The 27804-nt window shown below is 36.6% G+C and overlaps 1 protein-coding gene across 1 annotated transcript in view; it reads right to left on the bottom strand.

The window, feature by feature from the left end:
- CUL3 (cullin 3) overlaps positions 1 to 27804 on the bottom strand; it is a 59470-nt gene that overhangs the window by 5866 nt on the left and 25800 nt on the right. The window contains exons 3-13 of the mRNA XM_074877698.1: positions 26323 to 26436; positions 18113 to 18273; positions 16753 to 16867; positions 15189 to 15417; positions 13425 to 13570; positions 10330 to 10506; positions 9076 to 9246; positions 7738 to 7845; positions 4293 to 4417; positions 3862 to 3958; positions 2696 to 2830 (exon numbers count right to left, since the gene is read on the bottom strand). Of these exons, the coding sequence (XP_074733799.1) occupies positions 2696 to 2830; positions 3862 to 3958; positions 4293 to 4417; positions 7738 to 7845; positions 9076 to 9246; positions 10330 to 10506; positions 13425 to 13570; positions 15189 to 15417; positions 16753 to 16867; positions 18113 to 18273; positions 26323 to 26436 (1578 nt within the window). The remainder of the gene's footprint in view (positions 1 to 2695; positions 2831 to 3861; positions 3959 to 4292; positions 4418 to 7737; positions 7846 to 9075; positions 9247 to 10329; positions 10507 to 13424; positions 13571 to 15188; positions 15418 to 16752; positions 16868 to 18112; positions 18274 to 26322; positions 26437 to 27804) is intronic.

The following is a 27804-nucleotide window of genomic DNA, read 5'->3' as shown; positions in this document are numbered from 1 at the left end:
CAAAGAACTGCACTGCAATATGCTGCCTCAGAAGGCGGCAAAAACTTCAACTCGGATAAAAAAAGTGTAGCTATGAATGTAAATGGGGATAACAGATGTTCCTGTGCTCTCTTCTTCCTTCAGTCTGTAGCATATCATTTTTCTAAACATATTTTTATATAGACATTTGATGTAACAGTGAAGAATGTATACGTTTTTTCCCCCTCTCCAAAAATGCTGTATTTTAAAGACAACACTAGAGTCGTGCACAAGAGCAGAACTGATTATACAATCCTAGTTCTAAAAATATTACCAAATGAGCTTTATCTGGAGGCTACAAGAGATGATTCTGGGTATGGAACTGCCTCTGTCCAGTTCTACACAGAAAATAATTTATTAGAAGGAAAGTAAGGAAATTAGAAGGTAAAAACATTATGTCATTTTGTTGAAATGACAAAATATTTTATTTACAGACTTCAACTTGTATATCTTCCAAAGAGATTAACCAAAAGAGAAAACAAGAAAGCTGGTTTTAAGTTCTAATCTCTCATTTTTGTGGAATAATTCAACAAATTTACTCCTGCTACAGCCGCAGTTGTATTCCTTGTTTGTCAAACCAAAAGAACCAAAAATTCTCCCCTTTTGATGTCATCATTAAAAAATTGTGCATTTCACCTTTAAAAATACTGAGATGTACTATAAACTAACATAAAAGTGTTGAGTAGTAGATGACACTTGATTAGAAGAAATTGAATTCTTTGAAAAAATTAGCATTCTTTGAAGGCTTGCATGAAGATCCTTCCCCTTGGATTCAAATAGCATTAACCTAGACCCATATGGCCACCAGTTCTTTTGCGTACGTAAATAAAACATTGCTATATAGGAATATAATAAGTTAATAAATTTTTGTGAAGGAATTTCGCTACGCAACAATCCTTTAAGTTTCTGTAGCATCTTATGCATAATTTTTGCATCATCATCATCCCATTTTTCTCTTAATCACATGGCTTAATGGCTATTAGGATTATTGTGAGGATCTTGTCGAGTTTGCAATTAATAATCACACTGAATGCAAAACAAAACAGCAAAGTCTGTTCAACTGTGAAGGGAACTTCAAATTAATCTGTTCAGCTGTGAATCTGCAGAAACACTTGTATATCAGACAGTTTTATGCTTACACAAGCACACACCACAAGTCATCTCATGCTATGTTGCAGTAAAAGCACTAATTTGATATGACAGAAAAATAACAGTTGTCCAGCATTCAGCAATTAATCATGGTATTCAATAATCAATGAACAAAGATAAAATTCACTCTACTCTTAAGTTTTCATAAGCTTTCCTGGCTGGAGTTAAACACAACTCCCACACACTTCACCAAAGAAACCAAACAAAACAAATATGCCTTCTTAATGTTTTCGTTACAGTGGGGCACAAAGTAAGAGTTTAAGAACTCCCAAATCAGAAATAAACAAAATATACACAACCTAAAAGCACATGGACATTATTTCTCTATCATCTAGTCTTAGTAAAAAAAATTATAATTTAGAGCATGTATTAAAAATTATATTTTTCACTGCTCTACCAAGTATTATTTATTCATATATGGGTGAGGCTCTACTACTCATAAAGCCTACAATTTTGTGGAATAAGGTAGCCACCAGTCCCATTTCAACACCAGTTTCAAGAAAATAAATGAGATGTTAAGTTCCCCTCTTCTTCCCCCTCGCCCCAAGTATTCTTCAGAGAAAGTGCTCAAAGCTGTAATGCTCCTCCAATAGATTTCACAACACACAAGACTTTGTGCTCTAAAATAATCTTTTTTTGAACTATGAGTAGTTTATTAAGAGCCTCTTATCAAACCCTCCCTTCCTTAATTCCAACTGAGACCATTTCAAAGAAACATTCTTTATTGACAGGCTAGAAGTATGCCAAGTAAGCTGAAAGCAAAATCCAAACAAAAAGGCAAATGAATTACTATGCATAGCGCAGTCAAAAGTAGATGAGAAAACCTGGAAATCCACTCCACTTCAAACTGCACCCATACTGCTTTTCAAGGCTGCCAATGCTTCCTCAAAGAGAAGATAATGTCTAAACCGAAATCATTAATTGACATTAACAATACGATGCTCAAACCTCATGGCACAGGATCCTCTTCCACTCCTAAAACCTTATTCATCACTGTCTATCAGCTGACCACTTCGACCTTTCCCAGCAATACCCCTCTAGTTTCCTTGTTAAGAATCTATCTGGACCTTCTTCACTGCCCTTTCTGGCTCACCAGCTCAGAGAATGGATGAAAGTTCTTTGATTCATCCTACAACTTGCTCCAGCCTGCCAATTTAAGCACTTCAATATTTAAGCCAGGACACAAACCCTTCTGCACCCTTTGGCCTCTAAATCCAGTTTCTCAAAGATCAAATGAGCAAATGGAGCCACCTGCTGCATTCCAACTTCAGCTTTTCTATAGCTCTATGGCATAGGAATAACCACACTCACAACTCTCCTTCATTTCTGAAAACTTCTGTTCCCAAATAATTACCTCCACTAGGATTGCTTCCCAGGTGCATTGCTAATGATCTGCTTCCTGTATTTACTGGCCTAATCCACACTCAAATAGAATGAGACACACCTGGTCTTCAAAGGACTATTCAAGAGGACAAGAAAGTACCTAAAACAGTTATTTAAAATCAGGTGAGAAAACCACACCACTTACCTCAAATGTATATTTTTCTCTGTTGTTAAAGAGCATTAATATCGTCATCTGGAAAGTCGAGACTTGCAATATGTGCTTCCGTGTATTTGAGCCAGTTACCTGGGCACCTCCTACGCCAACCTCTGAGCCATCTTCCTATTTTAAAATTCCAAAACTACTATTAGATTATTCTCCACTGCAAAATATTTTATGTCAGACGAAAGTTATACAATGAAATATTTATTTATGGGATCAGTCTACACCAGTGACAGAACAGCCTACACCTGGTGGCATAAACAGAAAGTCTCTCCAGCACTGCCTCAGAATCACAGGCACCTCTGCAGGTCCCACTCAAAGCTAGGCCATCTAGAGCATGATGCCTGGGGCTGTGTCCAGTCAAATACTGAACATCTCCAAGGACAGAGACTCTGCCACCTCTCTGCCCCCCATTCCACTACTTGCCCACCCTACAGTTGTCTTACTCTTATCTTTAAAATTACGAAAATATTTATTGTACAGTAATACAGTTTGAACATCCTCAAAAATGCCCATTATTAATACTTTGTGTTATAAGATTTCGTTTTCATTTTGCATTGCCTTCTATGTTCCCAAGCATCATGCCATTACCACCTGTAGCTTAGCATTTTAGAGCTGGTCTAAATCACTAGCAAATTGTTTTCTTGTATACATAAACACTAAGCATTGTATGTCTATAAACTCCGCTAAGATTCTCATGTTTGAAAAAAAGGCTGTCTACATTGCTAGCACTCTGCATATGAAAAGCAGACTAAACTTGGCTTAGCAACACTTTCTCACATTAACAAAAATTACTCTAAAGAGAAACAAGTTTCATTTCACTTTTGACTTGATTCACAGTCAAAAAACCCAAACTACTCAAACCACTGAGTCCTTTCAAATCAAAGTTACTACTTTTCTACAAGGTAACAAAGAGATCATGTTAACTGACACATTCAGATTACATTGGGGGCAGAGGGGGGAAGTCAAAAACTACTACAAAGGAAGAATCAGATTATAAAGCTGATGGAAGGCATCTGTTTCTTATTCTTGTATTATCAATGGGTAAGCTTTTATTTTACAAAATTCTGAAGTTATTACAACTGTGCATTTGCTTACTTTCAAAAAAAAAAAAAAAAAGACACAGTAGTTTCATAATCTTGATACCTTACCTTTTTAACAGGCCCATAGAAAGTAGCATTGAGATCTGCAGAGCCCATATGATGCTGGAGTGTCAGCTGTCGCCCACTATGTTTGGCTAAATAAAATCTGTAATATAATTGATTTGAAAACTCAGTAATACATAGTTCACATTTTGTATCTAAGAGGAAATGGCTTTAAACAGTTACATAGACTTTCCATAGCCAGTAAGAACACTCTTAAGAAATTTCTAACTTTTGCTTTTTCAAAACACTAACTCTTGTTACAGTTCTACCTAAAAGCTCCCCAAAACTCAAGCCTCATAATGTGACTTATTGCATTCTCTAATTTTCACATGCAGTGAAGAGCAGTATGCTAGCATGTCTTTAATGGTAAAACACATCTGTAAGTTAAGTTTGGAGAGTTTCTTAAAACCTCTACCTAAAAATATTGTAATACATACCTTCTAAATATTTCAAAAGCATGTCTGGGAGCTGGAGGGATGTTGCACTTTGGTGTGGCTGACTGAGTAGGCCAGTAACCTGTTGTGAGGACCCGCACTGTAAGATCAACACCACCTAATGAGACCTAAGGACAATTGAAGAAAACATCCGCTATTTTAAAACAGGACCACATTTCACAATTTTTCTGTATCAGTGTAGAATGTACAGAATTTTCACAGACTAAGACAAAAACAGACATGTATCTATAAACATTATTTTTACAAAGCCAGACAAGTGAATTCATCACTATCAGAGTAGATGGTACAGCAAAAATCCTCCATGTTATTCCCCTCTGTTGTTTAAGAGTGACACAAAATAAATTCTTAATCAATACTGAAATGTCTGTGATCATAAAAAGAACTCCTCGCACATGTAACAATTCTTTCTAAAGAGGTTTTTGATGACCTACAGTAAAGCCAAGTTGCTAAATGTACAAACAGTTAATCTGAAACTGATAAATGTACTCTCTGGAAGCAGAGTAAATACTGAATATCTAATGTTAAACCATAGGGAGCTTTTCCTGCAATTTACCTCTAGACTGCAATGTAAACAGTTACTCACTTTTACACACACAACCTAGCCACTTCCCCTAAAGACACCCCTTACTATAAATATTCAGCACTGGTTAGGAAACGTTCTGCAACTGAGGTACTGATCTATAAAGTAGTTGTGTTAGTAGGCGATAAACATCTGGCTACCAGCGAGGCATAATCCTCACTAGGTATCTCTACTAAGCTAAATATTATTAAACTTAAAACTGACTACTTTCAGCTCTAGGAGGTATAACTAATACCTTCAAAGCACACACATTATGGAATAGAAAAAACATAAACATACTACATAGAAATAGAGCACATTATATTTTAGAAGGTCTAAAACTGTCATATTAACTCAGACACTCCCACTATTAAATAGCAGAGTAGCATTTCCATGCACTATGGAAGAGCTATTGTACTGTGTGTGTTGAATGCCTGTCTGCGCATCAACAAACTTGTACCTAGGAAACTTCTGAAAATTCTAGACAGACCGGTGACAGGCTACTCATACAGAAATCCCTTTGACTGAATTTTTAAGGTGTAAGAGGAACAATTCGCAAAAGCACATAAATACCCATACAAAGGTTATTCTGTAGCCAACACTACTGCCATGGTTCTAATTTCATATCACCAATGTCATGAGGCTCACAAGAGAAATTCAAACAGCCATTTAGACACAGAAGACTAGTTAATCGGTGAATCACCTTAAAAAAAAAAGTTTCAACAGTTTTCTCCCTCCAGCCAAGGTGTAGGGAAAGGCCATCAATGCAGACAGAAAGATACAGAAAATATCTTCATTTCCAACTAGAATGTCTTAGTTGAAATAGCAACCCTTTCCTGAATTTTTTTGGTCTTAGCCAGACCAGAACACAGCATTAATTTAGAATGCCTCACATCATACATTACACAGAGCACTGAGCAGTTTGCAACTTGCAAAAGTTTTGGAAGCACTTTATTTTACAAGATGTCCTTTCAGCATAAAAATGGTGTGAACTAATGCAGAGTGCCTTGAAGTGATCTAATCTTCACAAAACTCCAACACACTGAAGTTTCAGAATCGTAGTTGCAGAAATTATTTGTAATCTATTAGCTTGGACTTTCCCTACTGCTGAGCCTTCCACATACTGATAGCAAACTGATCACCTATGCAGTCCTTGGCACTACCTGTATTTCAGGATATAGGATCCAGCAGGAGACTCTGCAGGTAGGATTATTTAGAGAAGCACAGATGCCTGACTCCTCCAGGGGCATCATACATATTCAATGTACACAAATTGTTTAAAAAGGAGTAGAACGGACTATTTCATATAAAACACAGTATCACTAGCAAGTTAAGAGTAATAAACCCCCCCAAATCTTCCTGTATTTCCTCTCAAATATTATTGACACTAATAGAAATATATACACTTCCATCATAAATAAGCACTCCAGAAATTTCTTTAAAAGGCTATGATTAGGCTGACCAAAAGGTAACCATCAGGTGAACTCCTGGTGCCTTGCCAAGAAGATGAAATTTCAAATAAGGCCTAGCAGAATATCTGTTAACATTTTAAATCATCTTCTTAGCTGTACATAGCTAAAAAGAATATGGAGACATCATTTGTTAACTCAATTAATGTAAAATTGTCACGTAAAGTACATGAATCTTTAACAGAAAAAAAACCTTGTACAATTTCAGCATGCTACCTAAGAACTACAAATGCTCTAATAAATCTTTCTTGAAATTAGTATTTCAAGTATTCTAGAAAGAAAACATGATTAACCTCCAAAGAAAAAAAGGGGTAGTAAAGCTGCTTGTCCACGAACGCCTTTATATCTATCCATATCCTCTACAACCTTTTCTGAAACCACTGTAAGAACATCCCGTTCTTTCACTCATGATGATTCACAGTATGCTGATGAGGAAGATTTCAGCTGACTGCTTCAAGACAGCAAAGATTTCAGATCACCTTGCACAACCAGGGACACTGCGCAGAGAATATCCACACACATATTCCTGGCATTCAGATTTCCGAAACTGATTGAAACATGGTTGACTTACCTGCAGACAGGGAACCACCTGTCTGTTTATTATATATTATTATGCCCTAGTGAGTATCAGTATAGAAAAAAGTGTTTAGAGCAAACTGGTATCTTAAAATAGAAGAGATCGCTCCATTATGCAACATTCCAGAGGTTGCTGTTACAACAAGGTGTAACACTTCCTGATTGAACAATTAAGTCCGTATTTGGCAATTTAAGTAAAATGGCAGTTCTGCTTTTAGTAAAGGCATTAACTGCATCAGAGAAGTTAAATGTGAGATGGTACGTTTGTCAAATCCCTGTAGCACGCAATATTTTTCTTGCTGTTAGCATAAAACACGGGTCACAACAAAGATTACCTTTACAGAGTGAGAAAGAGAGGACTGTGCTGGTGACACTGCGTTTCTGAAACCACATGAGAGCGGGCAGCCGGTCCCAGCTGTGGGGGGGAGAAGGCAGCGGGCACAGCTGGGGGGGGCACAGCTGGGGGGGGCAGGCACAACTGGGAGGGTGAGGGCACAGCTGGGGGGAAGGTGGGCGGCGGGCGCCCCCTGGCGGGCGCGGCGGCACTGAGCGGGCTCCGGGCCTGCGCGTGGGGGGACCCTTCCTGCAGAACGCGGGTACACAGGAGTTGGAACGGGATTTTATGGACTGAAATTGGCGCTACACAAGCTTCGATCTGACTCTTGCACTTCGGGAAACACAAAGTGTGGATGAGAAACACAGGAGAAGTAGTATGATTTGAGCATGCTAACAAAATCCTTCTTTCCACACACATACGTTAACAAATTCTTGATAAAGGTCTAGGGTTTGTGCTGAAGTACAACACAGACCCTCACACTCTTACCCCGGTTGCCTGAAGATGTTGCCTGAACTCATCCATCGTCGTGTTTGAGATGCTCATGTCCCTGAACATTCCTTCCAGTTTAGATGTGAACTGACATCCACATTCAGTCTAAAAATACACAAAATAACTTGTTGTGCCAGCACTAAGAAAACAGAGCTTCTGGTGAACTGCAAGACTAAGAGTTAGTTTATAAATCTCATAAAACTGATCTTTCTGTATATTTGGTTACTGGGATTCCCATTTGCATTACCTTTAGAACCTCCTATTTCATATAAGGGTTTGCCCTACACATACCAAAACTTTCTTTCCTTCTCTTTTCTCCATTACTGTATTTTTCATTTCCTTTTAGCTTCCTATCTCAGCTTTAAAAAAAAAAATATCTGTAAGAGCTTATCAGACCAAGGCATACACTTTCACCTGCTTTTTAGCATGATACTGTAAAGGGAAATAAACATTTGTGTCAGAATAAAACCCTGTTGTCCTGAGAGTGTAATTTTAAAGGTTTACTGCCGATTACCAACTGAGATTACTAGATCTTTTGAGAATTGGGGACATATGCATATATAGATACCTGTGCACAAACACAGGCATTACAGTTGCACATAGAGGACTTCATGCCTATTTCTAACACATACTTTAACATATATAGTTAAGGCAAGCATGTTAGCTTCAGCATCCTAATCATGGTGCAAAAGAAAAAGAGGCAGTTCTGGTCCACCGATTCATCTTGCAAATGTATGCCCTGGGCCTTCTAAATCACCAGGCTAGAAGAGGTGGGAAGGAATTAATACCGATAATTTGGAATTCATACTGATAATTTGGAGAAATCTGAACCAACTAAGGAAAACTTGTTTCCAGACACTGACACAAAGATCTCTTTTTTCCCAATCTATCTCTATAACTATTGAATCAAAAAGGAATTGAGCATTATCACCAGTCTGCACATGAAACTAAAAAACCACCAACAATGCATGCAATAAAAAAATTCTACTGTGAGTAACAGAAAATATAGGATAAAACACCATCCTGTCTTCAAATCCAGTCACTAGATCACAGGAGTTGAGCTCTTATTTGGCAAGTCTTAAGAAATTTTGAACTAAATTAGTTTTGTTTTCTAGATTGCTGTCTCATCACAAGTGCTTTCCAGTATTTCCTTCCTTTTATTTCCAGAAAATTATTCAGAAAAGCCTTTCACATTATCTGTTGGGGCTTTAAAAATCAAATTTGTACTTAAAGCAATCAAGATGTATGTTATCTATAATATATTCCTTATGTAAAACAAGAAGAAACCTTATTTATGAAAAAAATGAAGTAAAAAGTATGCGGATACTGTCTTACCTTTAATTTAGATATCATATTTTTCTCAGAGTCATCTGAAACACTCTTGTTTGTGAGAAGTCTTCTTGCCAAGTGCTGCTTGTAATAGCGTTCAAAAACATCCTTCTCTTGCATAAACCTAAATAAAACCATTGCCTTATCCAATATAGTTTCTACTTCTTGCTCTGTTAGCTGTAAAAGAAATAATTTGCTGGTTTTAACCTTCCAGCACAAATGTCTTATACAACCTAAATACTTGAAGTAATTCACAGCAAGCATATGGTCTAACTGTAGCCTATTAAAGAAGCCAACAAAACTGGTCCAACATGTGAACGATAACGCGAGAAGAACAGTGCACAAACTCAATAGAGTGGGGAAAAGCAATTTTGAGGGGGAAGGGACACAATGGATGGGTACAATGCCTGCATAAACATAGTAAAAGTTCCTGGGTAAGTTTTTACGTGGGTTTTTTTGAGTGTTGGGTGTTTTTTTTTTTTTTTTTTTTCCAAAAAGCACAGATGGAAACCAGTATCAGGAGTATGAAAAGTTAGCTTGGAATGAAAGCTTTTAAATGTTAAGACTCATTTTGCAAAGCCTGTCTAGTGCTTCAACAAATGAAATAAATAAATAGAATTTACTATTTGATTCCCAAAGTATAAGATGCACGCAATAATTTCAGCTTTATTCAGAGACGCTGAAGACTGAGCTGAACCATCCTGCCCAGTTCTGGGTACTGCACCTCAAAAAATTCATGAAAGAAGCTAGGAGGTAAGACTGAAGGAAACAGCTGTACTTAAGCAAGAAGAGAGATATGATAATAGTCCTCTGATATATAAAAGCAGTAAAAAGAAGCAAAGACAAACTGTTTTCCCCACCTGAGTTAATTTTCGAAAGAAATTATTAGATATTGAGAACATCTGCCAAACTATAAATATAATTAAGGAAATTAAATTTAAGGTTTTGAAGGAAGGGAGCTGCAGAATCTACTAGAATCTATTTTTTTTTTTTGAGGGGGTATCTGCCAGAAGTAATCCAGGTATACTGCTTCAGAGATGGGGGACAAGCCACACAACATCTTGAGATCTTCTTGTGCCTTATATTTCTGTAAGTTTAGATACAAAGTGTTATGAGCTCAGATGTGTTACGTATACCGTTTTTTAAGGCAATATTGCCATTTATCTTAATATAAAAATAATTTTTAGAAAGTAACTTAGTTTAATTTCATTCAAGTTTACACAGCAAAGAGTGTGATCTTTTAATTTAATTTATACTTACTCCTTTGACTCCCTTTTTCAGCTTATCATCAATAAATAATGAGAGGTACTCTGGAGACCTAGAGTTGAGGTTGAGGAAGTACTCAAAGTCACCCGCAATAGTCTGTTTGAAGAGTCGATCATTATTGAAAGATTCTTGAAGAAAGCGGTCAAACCTACTCTTCAAATCCAGTAAACCCTTTAAAAAAAGGCAAAAACATTTTCACTGATTTGAAGTTGTAAGCTGTAAAACAGTAATAACAGATGAAGTCAGAGAAGACCACAGTCAGAGATTCTGCAAAGCTCTCTACGTCTGGCATTATTAGAAAGTATCTGAAACTTCATTCCCATTTTAAATATCTATAGCTGCCATAAATCTCTTAGAGAAGCAATTTTCAGATAAAATGGCTAAAATGTTGGTGTCAAATACTGGTGCAGTTTGTTGTAATAGGCTACTCAAAGATTAAGAATTTTTTTTTTAATCACCCTTGTTAAACAGGCTGATTTACTGTATATTTAAATCCACAACTTAAAGGAGGTATTTGTTGTACGTGTTAAGCCTTTTCTATTTCAAATAACATTGACAAAGTTCCTATCATAAATACAGGATATGGGAAGGATGAGGCTAAGCACCCATTAACTGCTCCCTTAGAGCTACTAAACAAGTTTGAGAAGAAACCACACTGCAACAACTGGCAACCTGTTGGGTTTTTTTAGAAGGGTTTTTTCCCCTCTAATTTCAATCCAGGGACACGTTCGGCATTATTTAGTTGCATGTTTCTTAGTGATCTTTAAGAATCACTGCGAACATATTAGATACAAACATTAGCTCTCCGGTTACCACAGCGTGAAGTTCACAGGCTTGAACTGAACCATTTCCTCTGAGCTAAATCATCAGATTCTTATCACGTTTTAGGCTTTGCACCATCTTCACCCAGAGATAAAACAACTGAGTGCAGGAAGGGGAAGCATCTTAAAAATCACCTGAGCACCTTGTTAAGTATATGATATGCACGGGGTTTAGACATAACTAAGACAGCATTCAGGGAAGGGGGGAAGAAAATTTTACTAGAGAGTTAAATATATCATGGATAACAACTGCCCACAAAACCTGTTCAGGTTAAATGATCTTAAAGTCCTCTGTTTCTTAAGTAGTTATTTATATGTGGTTACTTAAAGAAGCCATTCAAGAATTACTCAAAGAAGTAGTAACGTTTCTTAGGAACTCACCATCTCACTTAAAGGAATGGTCTTTACACAGGCTAATTAATGCATATTAGAAATTTTAAATTCAAAGTAAATCCCACTATCTCTCTGTTTACCAAGGTTAGCTTATGTCTCCTCTCCAGGAGTACACCATCTGAACAACCTGGTATTAAACAGGAGAAACTGTTAGTACCTTAAATTACAACAGCATTTCAACATCCCTTCAAATTACTATAAGAAGTTTTAAATCTAATCCCCGGCAATGCTTTGCAATCATCTCACCAAATATGCTCAGGGTTTGGTGAGGTTATGTTGCAGAAGCAGTGCTGGACTACGATGAAGTTTTTTCTTGATGGTGTAATGTAGCTTCCTTGTCTGTCATCTTATTGCTATTTAAGTCCTTGAAAGAGTCAGATGAACATGGCTGAGATGAGAAGAGTGAGGTGGTTTCTCAATTCACAGGTATTTTTATCTTCTTCCATTGTGTCAATGGAAGTGGAGGATAAACCCATTTGTGGGTTTAGTGGTAATCAAGTATCAATCCCTTCCCTAGGACACCTTCATGAGATGGTTGGGGAACACACTGATGGGCTGAGAGGATGCGCTCTGCCAAAGCACATGCAGTAAGACTGTTCTTCAGCTTCATTATGCTATTCGCCTTTGTAGCACGAAACATCAATAGCATCTTTATAATTAAGTTTTTCCACTCTCAGTTAAATTTTTTATGATACTCTTTTAGGTCCATCAGGATTTAAAAGGAGTGAAAATTACTTCAAAGTAATCCAGACACTTATTTTCCACATCATGTGCCTTTCTTTAAAAAAAAAAAATCAAACCACCACAAAAAACCTAACAGGCCTTCATCATTAAACCTAATAAATTTCAAAGGGCATTCTCTCTTCTTTTTAACCATCCTTGGAGAGGGGATACTTGTCCAGGCTTGGTAAGAAATTTGCTTTAGCATTGCCAGAAAATTAATAATCCAATCAAAAATGTTTCTATACTCAAATGGCTTCTTCTAGTAGTAACCAGTTCTAGCAAAGTTATTGATTTCAAATAAAACTGCAGAGATAATAGACATACAGCATTAAATGTTTCTCAAAGACCAGACACAAGGACTTCAACTACACATTTAAAAAACCCCTTGACATTTAATGAACACACATTTTCACATTACGTATAAAACATCTTCCAGCTATAGAAACATTTCCTTAAAGTTCAATGAACTCTGAAGATTTTATGTGCAAATTTAAAACCATCTTCTGTGGGAGAAGTGGGAGAGAAAAGATGACAAACACTCCTGAAGCATATTTTGTGATCTTGATAAATTAATGGTACACATCACTTCTTAGTGAGAGATGGAGAACTAGAAAGAACACTTATGTCTTTTAACATGCAGAAGTGTTCTGTTTCTCAGGGAGACCAAGAATGAAGCCAGTAATTTGTTACGATTTATAACACATTCACCTCTCAGTCACAGTTAATTTTGCCATGAAATACTGTCATGTGATTTTTGTCTCAAACACTGATAGCCAACATTACATAAAATTAAACAAAATATAAACCACTATAAAGCTAACTGCCAGCAGACACACAACTCACTCAAGGCACATATCATTTAGGATAATCCAAAGAGTTCCCAGCAGTTAGATAATTAGCTGGAATATGTTGTTTAGTAAAAGCAGCTACCAAAAGCACAAAAACCGAGCATATACTTTGCAAGCAACTTAAGAGTTCTAAACATGTCTGAAAAATTCAGAAAATGTACATTTTAAACAAAATTATAAGTGTATCTTATTAATAATAATAATCCCTTTTGAATCAATATTAAGGTTTACCTTATCAATCATGTAGTTAACTCTGGGGAAAGTGGGAAAGATGGAAGAAAAGAGAGTTAAAATGTTTTACTACCTGTATGTAGTCAACTGGATTCTTTCCTTCTCCCTCTTCAGAAACTAGTGCTTTGCCTTGCTCTCTCAGGTATGAGCTCATGCACTCGCACATTGTCTTCAGACCATTTGGCACACGGCTAAACAACTTGTACATGCAAGCAAGGTCTGGAAACAAGAATGAGACATTATGCAGGACACTCTGTTTGTTATACTTCTGTAACTCATTCATCTCCTAGCAAAAGACAACAGTAAAAGTTTAGCCACTTGAGCCACAAAAAGCATCCTGTAACAGCTCAGGCACTAGAATCTTCTGATGTCCCCTTTTCTTTACCTCTGACAACATGCTGACCGCAGCAGCCACAAAACTAAAACCAAAGATTGTATTCAATTATTCTGGGTTGTCTATGGCATGGAATCCATTATGGCTGATCCCCAGGCCAGCAAAAGTTGACGCTTGCTGCGCTAAAGGATGGTGCACTTAAAGTTTCAGTAAGATGCATGTTTTCCAGTGGTATTTAAGAATTCCAAGTTTATCATCCCCAAAATCAAATACTGTATTAGAAGTTATAAGAAAAATCTAAGTTAAAGCAAATAGGAAAACACTAATGAGACGCTTGTTTCTGTATTGAAAGCAAAAACCGCTAACAACTGGAGTTCAATTCGTACTTGTCTTAAAGTCAGCCATAATAATTTTACACTACTTTGTTTCACCCATCTAAAATCATGAGAAGTGGCTTAGGTTAAACATGGCTTTCCAAAATAGCAATCCATCCCTGTACATTTATGTGAAAACTTACCTTCACAATTCACCAAGTATTTTCTCTCTAGTGTTTAACTAAATCAAACCAAGGCCTATACAAGTTAAACTAATTCCTGTATCTTATGACTACCATTCGATATTTTTGTGCTCTCAGACTGAAGGCTATCTTAACTGGATTTTAAAGAAAAAATGTTAAGTATAGTATCATCACTTTCCTTTTCAATACAGTAATTCTCTTTCCTTACAGCTAAGAAATTTGCTCACTTTGTCACTCTATCACCTAGTAGCTGCTTTAATGAACAAAGGCCATTAATCTAACCAGCAAGTCTGTTCCCCATTCTTTTGGTTTTAGTGTGAGCACCAATTTATAAATATAAACACTACAATCACTCTCTTCATTACGTTGCTTTAGAAACTTATGTTCTATTTCTTTCCATAGCACCTTTCATTCAGTCATTCTGTCCCACATTAACCTCTATTAGGGAAAACCACCCCAAGCCAAGCCCTTCTTTTTCAACTACTTTGATAAGCTGGCTGTTTACCCTTTAAAAACAGCCAACTTTTTTCCTGCAACAAAGCCCTCTCCCCAAGAATTGGTCCTGCAATACTTCTATTTAATAAAGTCATTTACTCTTGCACTTTTTAAATAGCTGCCTGTGGGCCAAAAAACTTCGATGTATTTTGACAGCTACATACTAGAGGAAATGAAAATAAAAAATGGCTCATGGAAAACAGGTAACAAAGACCACTATGATAGCTTTGTACTTTACTTAAGAGACACTTGGCTTACCAAAAAAGTACCTGTATCTGGTACTAAATAGAAACAAGTTATATGTATGGGATCTGTTTTAAAAGCCCTCTAAAAGCCTCTAAGTAATATTCTTAGATGTTTGCAAAAACTGGAGCCACCAAAGTGTTTTTACAATTACACAGGAACATAAACATTAAGCTTGACTTATGCTATGTTTAAAAACAATAAGCAGTATCATAAGCATTTCTGTCTCCCATATGATGCAGTCTTACCTTCTGTCTTCCCATTTTTCAGCATATGAACTAGCCCAGAGTTCTCCATTTCCACTATAGTTTTCATATGCTTGGAAATAAGCTCCCTCTCAACAACTTTCACAATTGGCTCTTCTGTTGATTTATCCAGACAATGCATCACCCGTTCAATTTCTTCATTAATTCTAGCTTCTACTTTCTTTATATATACAGAAGCACTGTTTTCAGCTAAAAATTTCTGACTTTCCATCTGTGATTAACAAAAATTAATACTTTAGACTTTTTTTTTTTTAAAGGGGAAAAGGAGGTGTACTAGTTATTTCAGATCAACATTTACAAGCAAGTTCAAATCAAACCCAGCATGCCCAACAAATGAGATCATTATACCCCCAAGATTTACATATATGTTTAACAGAAAATAAAGATTCTATTACACTAATTGTGTTACATACATAAGAGGGTACATGCAATACGAACATGGTACTTTTCACACTAAAAAAAACCTAAGCCAACCTAGTTTCCAGTTACCAACTAGGGTTTTAGCCACAGGTCCAAACAGAAGGATGGGGATAGAGAAGAGGAAAAAATTCCTTTCAAATACCAGTTTATGGCATATTTATGAGTTGTGAGGATCAATAGTTCTCTTTATTCTCATTAGGGACAATGCTGAGCACATTATTTCATATCAAACTGGTTTTATCCATACTGGTCAGCACAGTCTTTTGGATGAAAGACTTTTTTTTTTTAAGTTAGAGCTAAGAAATAAAATTTAAACGAAAGCAATTATTTTTCTTAATTTTATGTAGCACCAATGAAAAACAGAATACAATGAATTTAAAATAGTTGTGCAACATATGCTTCCGATTCTCAAAGAAGTTTGGAGATCAGAGGATATGACAGTCCATCCTGCATAAGAACGGGGAGACTGACAAATTATCTTATCTAAGTATCTTTTAACATGCTTTTACAATTTCTATCAATTTCCAACAATAGATGAGCATGATTACACTCAACAACCACTCAACTGGCTTTTTTCCTGAAACTCTCTCACAAAAAGGCTCAGGAATATTTAAACTGTGTTATTCAGTGGCTGGTCAACAATGGATAGCCACTTGGATACACTTAATTCCTTGACTCGGTTCATTTTACTGCAAAAAATAACTCACAAATGTAGAAACTATGCAGGAAACAAAGCTTCTTCAAAGGCAGTTTGACAGGTAGTCTCCCCTCTCCATTCCCAGCTTGAAACAGTTTGAATTACCTTTCATGCTACTGGTATTTCAAAAGACTGTGGCTGCAATGCAGGGACAGACTAAGTTGCATGAAATAGCCCAAAGCAGGCACGAGATTAGCATGACGATTACTTTACGTGTTATTGGCACCCATAGCTCAAAACTACATTCAAATTATGGTAATTCTGTAAAATTTATGTTACTTTTTCTGCAAAGTTAGTAATTTTTTTCTTATTTCATTTAACAGCGATAGACATACTCATCAAATAAGCAGCAATTAAAGCATCACCAATTCTCACAGTTCCAGGCAATTATAACTACATTCCAAATATGATATTACAACATTGCTGTACCTGAAAAAATTCTGCAGACATCTCCAAAAACGGAGCCTCAAAGTCTTCTTCATAGACTGACCTTCCTTCAAGACCTAGAATCATTAACATCTGGCAAGCATTTCTTATTGCGCCTCTGCCAAAAAGTAAGTTATTAACAACTTGAGAAATCTATGTGCTTGTAAGACAGAGTACACAGCAGAATAACAACTCAGAATATAATATCAACTTAAATATAGTAATAGAAAATCCATCCTAAATCTGTTTGGTACATGACAGATTTTTCAAAGATTATGGAAGCAAGATTGGTTTTGTTCTAAACTAAGGAGCTGACAGTGTTTATTAAATATTTTAAATATAACGATAGAGAAAGCAGGTCTCAAGTTCTACTAACTCAGAAAACTATTAAAAATACATTTCAACATACAAGAATATAACCAAAAATACTACTTCAAAGAAAACTGAAAACTGCACATGTAGGTTGAAATTGAGCAATTCAAAACAATTGCACAGATGGAAGTTGCTGTGGAAAGTTTGGAATTATTTTTTTTTAAAACAACAACAAAAACAACAAAATGAAAATGTATCAATAAGTTAAGCATTTGGTTAGGCATAGAAACACATCAGTAAAATGTGAAAACAAGAAGAACTGCATCCAGGAAAAAAATTCCACTTTCTGGCAGTAGGGGACAATACACAGCTGTTGCCAGGGAGTATTTTTCTCTTCATAAACTGCATGTTGGGCAATCTCAGTCACAGAACTACAGCCAAAGTAGCATGGAGTTTACATGTCTCCACACCCAACAGCTGCTCTGTAACTGGAGAAGCACAAGAAAACTTGCAAATTTGAAGTTACTTCAGCTGCAGTATCTGCAGCATGTGGCACAAAACTCCGTATCTACTAAACTGACCAGAGAACACAAGGAACAGATTTAAAACCTCAGAGATGAACTACCAGGAAACAGATGGATCAAAAGATGAGAAAGGGAAATAGAATTAAAATAGAAAACTTCAAAATTTAAAAAAAAAAAAGAAACAACCTCTCAGTACAGAGGAAATACAGTGTAGCAAGAGGCTGAGAACTGTTAAGACTGCGCTTTATAATGAAATGGCACAAGGCAGTAATAGAAAGATTTAACAAAAGTTTTAATAAAAAACACAAGGTAAATATTAAAAAATATATATTAATGAACTTCCCCATTTATCATTATGCTAAACCTTAATGTACAAAGAAATATGTTATCCCACATTATGAAGAAATTTTACTTGTGATCAGAAATGCAGGTTTAAATAATGATTTATTTGTGTATGTTCTTGATTCACTCTTATAAAGTGACAGGAATTACTCACAACAAAAGACAGTCACTTACAAACATCTTACCTGTCTACAACTTCTCCTTTCCTTTCTCGTGCAATCATATCCAGTAGAGTTTGCCGCAGGTGATCCCTGATGCAGCCATAGCGTACAACTTGATCTCGAAAAATAATCAAGCCCAAATTGTAGACATTCTCCACATTATTTTGTTGCACATACACACGGTCCTACAACCAAGGCATACACAGCAATAAAATTTTAAATTCAGTACACCATGCTATTCAAAATTGCAAGAGATTGGTCGTATTATATTTTGACTGTATAGAAATAATCAAATTAACCTTATCTCCTTCCCTCTTAAGAAGAAATTATGAATACTCTCAAAACTGAAAATAAGTCCCATTTTCTAAAACTTCATTTACACAGAAAGTCTACTTTGCTCAAGAGTGTAAGCACAGCATTTATGACCAAAGCATGCCAGAACAAATCTACAACCTTGCCACTTTTTAGTTTGGGGGCAGGGGAATCTCCAAATACTGACAAAATTCATGGTACAGTCTGAAAGAGGTTTTACTTATCTACTCAAAGCCCTTCCATCAATCCCTTTTTGTTCTTTAAGAAAGATTAATTAATTTTTCTCCCATCCATCTTCCCACCACTTCTTTTAGGCAGACAATTCCCCCTCAATATTGAGTGAAACTTCCCGAAATAGCATCATTAGATGAACAGAAGAAAAAAGTAAAGCCAAAATGAGAATAGTTACAATCAAAACATTTATGGATTCGTACTGCAAAATTGTACATAGGACTCTTGTTGAACACCCCTTCACACCCCCCCCCCCAATTTCACCTTCATTCAATATCCCCCCCCCCGAAAAGGGGGGCAGAGAAGAAAGAATAATTTTTATGTTTCAATATGGGTTTAAATTCTATCTCCCTACACAATCTGAGTCTACAGGAAGGATCAAGCTCCTCAACCATCCACTAGCCCTGTACTACCTATGTTTCAAACCAAGGCCGATCCTCAGCACAGTATTCCAAGCCCATATAGTCCAAACACCATCATACAGAATTAACAGACTTTGAGAGACATTGCTGAGCAGACACCCTGAGTTTCTTACTGCTACCCGCAGAAATGCTCCAAAAATTTGTCATCTCTTTTCTGTTCCTCTCTCCCAATTTATCAACCCTCTAGAAAGGGAAGACTATTATTAAAGTTCCTAGCAGACAGAAAATGAGTGTAATCACTTAATATCCAGTAGTGCTGTACCAGGTAAGACCATTTAGAAGAACAGAAAAATTGTGAGTTTTTACAAACTATTTATGAGATGAGCAATGATTATTTTTTTTTTTTTTACTTCTGTCAGGGCATAATCCATTCCTCTAATGTAATAGTTTGGGTAATTACTAAAAATACTCCTTTACTACCATTTAAGCCTCAGGATGATGATATTAAGAAAAGTTAGTTTTGTACCCACTTTGTACCCACTCACAAATCTGACTGACTGCGATAAGGTTTTCTGAGAATTTATATGACTATAAAAGTTTTTTAAAAAAAATCAAATTCTGTAAAGGATGAAGGTCAATGTTTGAAATTGAGTATAAAGATTAGCTTCTCCACAGGTTCCATCAATTATCTTAACTGCTTTACCACAGTCAGAATTGAAGTGTGATGTTACTCAAACACCTAGAACACTAAACTAAAAAAAACAAAACAAAACAAAAAATCATGCTTCAGATTATGAAAAAAAGATTTCAAAATGGTAAGTTTATATAAATTCCACAATTAGAAAAAATCAGAAGGTATAAGACACCACACCCTTTGGAATTTTAGCAGCTGAATTTACATGGCAAAATTATTAATATACTAATTATATGCCAGATTACCACTTGATGACCAGAGGAAAATGAAACATCAGGTTCCACAATTCATGAATGATCTCCCACTTGCTACTTTCAGACAGGCAATACTTAATTTAGATGGGAGCAGGTCAGATATGCCTACTCTGAGGCTCATAAAGCAAGCTGAGCTCTGCCTCAAAACAAAAACTTTACTAATTGGTCTCATGTAGTCAGTTTAGCAATACATGGTGGTCTAGATCTTTGGAATACGTTACTCTTTTTTCTGTTATTTAGAAACAGGATTATTTATTTCACTCACTTATTTACACCCTTGCATCAAGAACAGAAGTAAATGTGATGTAAGACAAGCTTAAGATACACTTTTAAAGAGATGAAAGAAAATTTAAAAGTAGTGTCTAATATACTATAAAACTTGAGGAGAAAATAATATATATGTTATTTCCAAAGAATATTCAGGCCTCTGAAGCACAGGCAGGAGGGTATCAAAATGGATTAAAGCCATGGTCATGACTCATCTGCATAGCTTCTGTTGTGGCAGTGCTAAACACTGCCATTATGAAATGAAATAGTAACTGCACTAGAAACTCTTCTCAGTGTAACAGCAATGCCTCTTTAGTAAGGCAGACCACTCCACCCAAATAAATTAGAGTAGCAGCATTACTGTCTTTTATACTGCCGATTTGCTTCCCCGTGGTAACAGATCACTTTTACTGTTTACTGGAAGCTCTCCCAGACTGAAAAAAAAAAAATAATCTTAGAGACAGGAAGACCATTTGGGAACAGGTTTGACTGACAAGGTTACATGCTACTGAACAGCAATCACTTCCCACGGGGAGAAACAGCAGGTGCTTAAAGGTAAGAGTAACTCTCAGGAGACAAGGGTGGAGTTTCAGACAGCAATTAAACTACAATGCTGCTTACACTGCAAAATAATTCTGATCTCAACTAAAAGCAAGTTACCTACTGTAAAATATCACCAGTCACATTTTGCCCATCTCTGCAAGGATGCACTACCTGGATGACGCAGCCTTCAGACACCGTTGTGTATATATATAGTAAGTGTCTTTGATCCTAGTTCTGAAAATAAAAACAACACTTCTCCCTTATGTTTTGCGTAAGTCATGAACAGTGACAGTCATATGCCCCGAGGTCAACACTCACATAGCCACTCTGTCAGTGCTGGCCTAAATCAAGACACGGGCTTTGTGCACCGCACAGATGAGAAGGGAATGCTCTGCCCTCTGCAAAATACACAGCTGTATTTGCAAGAGTAATTGTTCACTTCTGACAGTGTTTAACTGGCACTACCCATACGCCTATAACGCAGCCAGGGTGTGACTGCTGCGCTTGCATACCTGAAATTGCTTTAAATTTAGCAAGGACAAGTAGTAAAGCAGGGACACCACAGAATCCAGTTGAGCCCAGTTTCTATAAGACATTCCAAGAATACTCACGCTCATGTAGCTTGAAGAGAAGTCCGAACAACTGCACCTCCACTGCTACTGTACAGTAGCTAAATAAAACCTATTGTAGGTATGCTTACCTACGCTGCAGTCATGAGACTGAATTTCAGACATGCCCAAATGCAGTACATTACTTCACTACTTCAACATGTCTTAGTTCATGACTTGACTTAGTGAAGACGCTACTTAGGACATGACTTCACTGCTCTGGTACCTCACTGCTTGCTGCAGACAGTGCCATGAATTTATAGAGATTATTACATCTATTCTGGCATCCATTACTGTAGTCTAAACATGTAAAACAAAAGGAGAAGAGCTAGTGCATGTATACTAAAAAATACATGGGAACTACGTAAATCTGAAATTCAGTTATGAAAACTGGAATATCTCAAGAAAGCTATTTAACTTTATTGTACAATTCCAGGTTGCAAAACCTCACACTAGAACTACATTATACAACAGACCTGAAACCTTGAAGACTTTTACCAGACAGCAACCACAACACAAAAGACAAGGTAATGCACTTGTTCTTTAAAATGCAACTATAAGGCAAGCTTTACAAGTGTCTTGTGGAAGAGGTTCTGCACATAAAATGAAATCCTGCCATAAACCTCAAACAGTGAGTATTCTAGTCATTAAGTATCATAACAATGCACAAACCCCATTGTACAAAACAGATCTTTTTTAGAAAGGTATATATTTGAATTCATTTTTGTTTTAGAAGTGGCAAAATTAAACAGAGGGAAGAGATTAAGGTTGGTTGGAGAGGTGTTCCTTTTGACTTAGATCATGAGAGCTAATGGGTGAAAGTAAGCTGGAAAACAAACAGATACAGTTTAGTTTAAGATGTACAATCAGTAGGCTGAAGCAAGAATTTAAGAGAGTAAGATCAGAATTCAAGAGGATGTTAAATGTTTTACTTTCACTGACGTCAGACTGTGGCTTGTTGGGTAACAATAGGTACATTTCCTGAAACTGATGGGTAAGTAATTGGGATGGCCTACAAAATAAGAGAAGGATAGGGTTATCCTTTATTTATAAACATATTATAATTGCATATGCTTCTCCTGGTGGAACACAAGAATATCAATTAACAATGCCTGGTGACCGAGTTTATACAGTTGTCCTGGTTTCAGCTGGAATAAAGTCAATTTTCTTCCTAGTAGCTGGTACAGTGCTGTGTTTTGGATTTAGGATGAGAATAATGTTGTTAACACACTAATGTTTTAGTTGTTACTAAGCGGTGTTTATACTAAGTCAAGGACTTTTCAGCTTCTCATACTGCCTGGCCAGGGGAGGCTGGGGTGCACAAGAAGCTGGGAGGGGACACAGCCAGGACGAGCCAAAGGGCTGTTCCATACCATACGGCATCATGCCCAGTACATAAACTGGGGGGAGCTGGCCAGGGGCAATGCTGAGTACAAATACCAGATTAGTCCCACGACCGATAATTTTATCATACCGTAAGCCAGCGTCACACAGTACAGCAAAGTGACAACCTTAATCCAATTCCCAGGGATGATAAGCAGCAGCACAGGGAATATATACGGCAAGTAAGGTGATACATAACACAACTCTAAGAATGAGCGCGACAACTCCAAAAACCAATAAATCAACATCGTGACCAGCAACTATTAAACATAATGAATACTTATAACAAATTTGTTTTAACATGCTCTGGTAAGATCTGTTATCTCAAGCCTTCATGCCCCACGTTGGGTGCCAAAAAGGACTGTTGTGGTTTAACCCCGGTCAGCAACTAAGCACCACACAGTTGCTCACTCACTGCCCCCACCTCAGTGGGATGGGGAAAAGAATCAGGAAAAAAAAAAGTAAAACTCGTGGTTTAAGATAAAGACAATTTAATAGAACAGAAAAGGAAAGGAAAATAATAATAAAAATAATAACAGAATATACAAAACAACTGATGCACAACGCAATTGCTCACCACCCGCTGACGGATGCCCAGCCAATCCCCGAGCTGTGGTGTCCCCTGGCCAGCTCCCCCCAGTTTATGTACTGGGCATGATGCCGTATGGTATGGAACAGCCCTTTGGCTCGTCCTGGCTGTGTCCCCTCCCAGCTTCTTGTGCACCCCAGCCTCCCCTGGCCAGGCAGTATGAGAAACTGAAAAGTCCTTGACTTAGTATAAACACTGCTTAGCAACAACTAAAACATCAGTGTTATCAACATTATTCTCATCCTAAATCCAAAACACAGCACTACAGCAGCTGCTAAGAAGAAAATTAACTTTATTCCAGCCAAAACCAGGACAACAGTGTTTGTTTTTTTAAGACAAAGTATTTTTTATGTAAATTATATTAGCGATGCTTGAATAAAAAGGTATAAACAACTTCTGACATAAGCATATCACTATAAAACTACATTTCATTCAGGCTCAATGACATAAAAGAAGAACAAATCATTCCTTATTTTAGGGAGTTCTTGAAAATTGCTTCTTTGAAGAGCAGTCTGGTCTCATATTTGACAGATGTTCTTCTGCTTCATAATTCTGTGGTACTAGCAGCTTTTTCAAGCCTTTTGAATGAACACATATCCAAGACTAGAAGTTTCCTGCTCTTAGTCTCTTTCCAATAAACAGAATTATGTTTGACTCAACAAGACATCCCAGTGACAAAGGTGAAACTGCAAATCTTTAAGACTAGTCCCATTTTAAACCATAGCTTATACTTTAATTTGTAATCAAAGGATGTATTTTCTAATGCCAATTTGTTTTATGCCCCTCCAAGTCAAAGGAAGGAGTCTGACCATTGTATCAGCTCCTTGCATTAGATAGTTCTACCTGATGAAGATTAAAATTATAATAATAAAAACCATGCTACATTATAGATGTTTAACTGACAGACATCAGTGCTCCTAAAGTCTGACAAGTTTATATAAGCATTTTGAAAGAAAAATTTGTTATATTTTTACTGTTATACTACAAATATATTTTATTGCAGATGTCTATTTTCTGTTCTATTGAGTCTCATTTGGGTACAGGGAAAAAAGTCTATAGGAGGCAAATAATTAGTCAAGTGGAGGACTCAACTGAACACCCACGTGAAATAATTCGGAACTGTCAAGCAGCACATGAAAGACTATATATTCTAGAGGTATGCAAGTTTATTTGTTCATTATTCTGTTCTGAATCTAAAATATAACCCAATGAAGTCCAATTTGCACTTGTAGGAATGCTGCAGGTCTCCATCTTCTGGAGTTTTGGTGGAAAAGAGAAGGCTGGCTGGCTGTTCTAACAGCATTTGCAAGCTTCAAACAAAAGTCAAGGCACTGCTCTCCTGAGCACAGAAAATACTTAGGAAACAGCTCTCATCTCCCCCCGAAAGTGCTAACTGAAGCATGTAACCCTTCCTCAAAGAGGGGACTTCTTGGTCCTCAATGTACTGGCCAATACACTAAAACTGGAACAGCTGATAAGCCAGCTTTCTCTGACACTGAGGGATCAAAGATGTATTGTATTTAGGAGCAGCAGATAACACTGCATTTTCCACTCTGACCACCTATGCACCTTGGAGCATCCAGCACCTCCTGTAAGGAAATAATACATCTAATGTTTCTGAAAATTCACCACTAGCTTTGGTAAATTATTCTAGTTGTTAACTATTCTTGAATTTGTCCAGGTGCAGCTAGCAGGAATTGATTTGTATTTGTCCTTCATAAACAGATTATAGAGATTCCAGGATTTCTCATAGCGAAGATAGTACATCTTCAAAATAATCTCTCAATCCTCCTTTTGGCAAGATAAGATACACAGATCATTAAGTGTCATTGAAGGCATTTTATTCAGCCCTCTATCTTTGGATATGTGGTCCTTTCCCAACTTAAAAAAACAGCAGCAAACAAAATCCCCACAAAGCCCACAACATGAAAGCCAGTAAACCCATTTTTCAAAAATAATAAAAAATATTAAGCTATGTGGCTGCAATAATTACTCCAAATTCTTTAGCTTTTAGTAGCTTATTAACCAAGTAGGATTTCTTCACAGCCTAATACAAAGAGGTTCAATTTCATAGCATGAGATCTTTAACAGCTACATGGTAAGATCTTAACTCCAGTTGTTCAGCAGATAGGGTACAATCTCATCTTTTTTGACCAAAAATAAGCACGGTACCATTATCTGTCCTTCACCGTCTAATACCGCATAAAGTACTATCTTCAGTATGGTATTTTGGAAAAAAAGGATTTTACATAAAACCCCCACAGTGTCTCAACATGTATTTATTTTTTTCCTGAAGTTAAAGCTTTTGGCTATGCAAAAGCTTTGCAAAAATAGCTTCTGCATCCTCAGAGCATGCTCACCATTCTGGGAATTTAAACTTATACTAACTACCTAAAGCACAACACAATCCAGACACAAAAAAAATCCTCTCTCTTCCAAAAAGGCCTTTTCCGTTAGCTATCAGGTAAGGAATGCTTTTCTTTTTTCTTTTAAAATTACAATCATGCAACCAAAGATCACATTCTCATCTGTGTACACTGCTTAATCTTGTACCCAAGCTCTGTATGAACAGCAAAGGATTCTATTAGAATTTAACACTCAAGGACACAGACTGTACCCAAGCAAAGTTATCCTCTTCAAACCCTTAAGCTTAAAGAACAACTACACTGGAACTTTGAGGAGGCTTGCCACAGTAAGAAACCACCACTACATGAACTAAAACATGCAAGCAATGTCTATAACATGCCAGAATGGGTCTGACCAGATTATTTTTTAAGAACTCCAAAATTCAACCATTTTTCAGATGCATTTTTCAAGTGATAATGAGATAACATGAAAGAAGATCCAATTATAATTTGTCACACACCCGTAATAGTCTTGCATGTACACAGGGGATTCAAAATAAGGGACAGACTTAGGAGTTCATTTGTTTGCATATGTCAAAAGAATTTACTGCATCAAGCTAAATGTGTGGAAAAGCAGAATACCCACCATATACATCAGAATGTCTCTAATCATCACCATTGCCGTTTGATGATCATTCCATGCTTGGTTTAGTGTTTGTAGAAAGTTGTTATTCAAGGAGTTTAACACATCTTCTCGCACCTGAAGCAAAAAAAATAATATATTGTCATAAACCCAAGCCAGGTTCTCCTGCATCATTTAAATCTTAACAAGCTTTGTTTCAGAAAAATAAAAAAACAAAACCCAACTTGCTCCTCTATGAACTTGAATATTATGAACAAGTTCTTGCTCTTCCTGGGCGCTGACGTTGTATCTCACTTCTGTGGAAAAATAAGACTTCACACAAGTAAGAAAAACCAGGCTAAAAAACAAGAGCAACAAAATAAATATGGATATTAAATTTCAAAGGAATATCTGAAATCTCAAACGTTAAAAATATTTTTTTACAACTCCTCAAAGGTTTAATTTCCTATACTATAGTGTTTCAATTAATGTTAACTTTACTATCACAAGTAATTTCAGAATATTGAGTAGTACTGGTAAATGTTACAAACAGGAACAAGTACAGGTGGAAAATTGGCCATGATGACATTTAGAAAGACATGCCAAAATAGCATAAAGTTCCATCAAACAACAGATCTGAAAGGAAACAATCGCTTGTTAAAGAGCAGACTCTTACACTAGTCCATAACTGACAAATGAGTCCGGAAAACAAAGTCATTATTGATTTTATGAATGTATTTGCTAGTTGATTCATTTGTCCCATCAACTTCAAGCTTTATTTCTTTTCCACACTGCAACTGCCTACCAATAAAAAAGAACATCCAGCTTCATATTTTGATTTTCATGCAGTAGGCATATACTACAGTGCTCGCTTTAAACTCATGTAAAAGAGAAACCTGAGGGGAATGTAAAAAAAGCATTCCAAAGTTAACAAAACATGTGAATTGACTTTTGACGTAACATGCAGAATACATTCTGCCCTCTGTTGTAACTGAACAGAATGCATTTTTACATTTACAGATTTGCATTTATACTTGCGCGATAGTGTAAATTTCAGTATAGAGAATTCCAACAGGAAAACAAAGCGCACACAACAAGCAGCCACAAGCTGCACCAACATCAGATGCAACCACCTGACAGACTTCATTCTGTCATTTAAGTTATCAGGCAAAACCAGCACAACAAAAAATTCAGTCTGCCATACTACTATATATACACTTCATAAACTGAGATGAGCGACTCGGAAACATAGCATGGCATATCATATGAACACAATGGTCTTTTCTTGAGAAGCTGTGGAAACTTATCCCTGTAATATTCACCTTGTCACTGAATCTAGGTAATAGAGGTATGCCTGTACGTTGTTCAAAGCCTTCTGGAGTCTTCAAATACCTACTTTCAGACCTGAGCAAGGCCTCTCCTCCTTGCTTTTGGAAAATACAATATGAAGTTGTAAGTCACAACCAGCACTGCTTAGCTGACTCATTCTTTCTGATAGTGATCATC

This window comes from Strix uralensis, chromosome 9, assembly GCF_047716275.1.
Source record: "Strix uralensis isolate ZFMK-TIS-50842 chromosome 9, bStrUra1, whole genome shotgun sequence".
NCBI lineage: Eukaryota > Metazoa > Chordata > Aves > Strigiformes > Strigidae > Strix > Strix uralensis.
Note: the sequence above shows the minus strand (reverse complement) of the source record. Positions and strands in the feature narration are given on the sequence as shown.